Raw genomic sequence first — 1,950 nt, 5'->3', positions numbered from 1 at the left:
TCTGGTCAGCTTGGATCTCGTCCAGCTGATACGCCTAATAAGCAGAATCACAGGTTGGCTGATTCTGAGGGGGAGTGTTTGTCAGATATTGGTTAATATCAGCGTCTTGTGGGAAAATTGATCTACTTGTCTATGACTCGCCCTGACATTGCCTATGCTGTTAGTGTTGTAAGTCAATTTATGCACTCGCCTCGAACATCTCATCTTACTGTTGTTTATCGTATTCTTAACTACCTTAAGGGATGTCCTAGTCGAGGTATTTTATTCAAAATCATAGTCATCTCCGTGTTGAGACATGGACAAATGCAGATTATGCTGGTTTAGTGACTGATAGAAAGTCTACTTCTGGGTCTTGTACTAAAGTTGGTGGTAACTTGGTAACCTGGCGCAGTAAGAAGCAAAATGTGGTTTCTCGATCAAGTGCTGAGTCAGAATACAGAGTTATGGCACTTGGAGTATGTGAGTTGTTGTGGCTCAAGATATTACTAGCTGATTTATGTCTTCCTGTGCCGGTCCCTTTCTTACTATATTGCGATAATAAGTCAGCTATTAACATAGCTGCAAATCCGGTTCAGTATGACAAAACGAAGCATATCGAAGTTGATCGTCATTTCATTAAAGAAAAGATTGTTTCTGGACAAATTTGTACTCCCTTTGTTCCTACATCTCAACAACTCGCTGATGTTCTTACTAAAGGTGTTATAGTAAAGCTTCCTTTGAAGATGTCTTGTCTAAGTTGGGCGTTGTTGATATCCACGTACCAACTTGAGGGAAAGTGTTAAATAAGTTTGTGTTAAGGCTATGTCCTTTTTGGTCTTTTCCCTTTACTTATATTATGTAATCATTATATAGTCTAATTAGGGCTAATTAATTGAATTAACTTTTTCCTTAATCTTCTTCTCTCTAAATACGAACTTGATCTGTATCTAAAGCAGAGATAATGACAGGTGATTGAGACTGGGAGGGAGCTATACGGCGACGACGCTCATTGCTATCAATAGTCGCAAATGTCTCAAATAAGGAGGGTAGAGGAGTGGTATTAAGGATTTGTATCCACAGTGCCTCAAATTCAGGGCGTAGACCCATGAAGAACTGATATGTCTGATGTCTAGCAATCCTCTTTACCATATACCCAGCTGCCTCAGAAGACAATTCAGCCATAGACTCGTAGTGCGAGAGTTTTTTCCAACGGGACTGAAGAAATCCAAAATAGTCTGCAACACTCTGATTTCCTTGTGTAGCTTGAGTAATATCCCGATAAAGCTCATAAATCCTCGAGTCATTGCGAGCATGTGCATATGTCTGAGTAAGAGCAGACCACAAAGAAGAGACAGTCTCATGATACATAAACATAGTATAGATGCGTTGCTCCATGGAGTTAAATAACCATCCAAGAATAGTGCAATTATCAATTTTCCATTGCTCAAATTTAGGATCAGTGATGGGTGGCTTAGGAACAACTCCGGACAGCCAACCAGATTTTCTTCTACTACCCAAATAAAGTCGCACCGACCGGGACTAGGACTGAAAGTTACGACCATCTAGTGGGGCATTGGTTATGCGTTGGACTGAGAAATTAGCCCCAAGGCTTGTGATAGAGTCCTTAGTCTCGTGAGTCGTCGTCATTATACACTATGAACAGAAGGAAACTTTGGATTGAAGAGAGATCTCCCGTATTAGTACTATTGAAGGTCAGATAATGCTATTGATCGTGTTGCTATCGAAGAATGTCACACAACAAAATATATATATATATCTTTCTGCTACTGTCAAAGCCCCAAACTATTATCGTATGTCTTCGTACCACCCTAGATCTGCTGTAGAATTGATGGCAGGACAGTTAAGGACCTTTTAGACTGATCGCAAGACTTCCAACTATAGGTCGCTGCTGTCGTAGGGCTGTTCAAAGCCTGTAGGTGGTAGCAGATCTTATCGCAGGGCTGTTACAAG

General features: G+C 40.7%; 1 protein-coding gene across 1 annotated transcript; it reads right to left on the bottom strand.

The window, feature by feature from the left end:
- Window positions 1–903: 903 nt before the first annotated feature.
- LOC147396319 (uncharacterized) lies at window positions 904–1,374 on the bottom strand. The gene has a single exon (XM_086450090.1). The coding sequence runs from the start codon at window positions 1,372–1,374 to the stop codon at window positions 904–906; it is 471 nt and encodes a 156-aa protein (XP_086306216.1).
- Window positions 1,375–1,950: the final 576 nt, after the last annotated feature.

The sequence above is a fragment of the Akebia trifoliata genome, chromosome 8 (genome assembly GCF_017979445.1).
Source record: "Akebia trifoliata isolate Shusen 1 chromosome 8, ASM1797944v1, whole genome shotgun sequence".
NCBI lineage: Eukaryota > Viridiplantae > Streptophyta > Magnoliopsida > Ranunculales > Lardizabalaceae > Akebia > Akebia trifoliata.
Note: the sequence above shows the minus strand (reverse complement) of the source record. Positions and strands in the feature narration are given on the sequence as shown.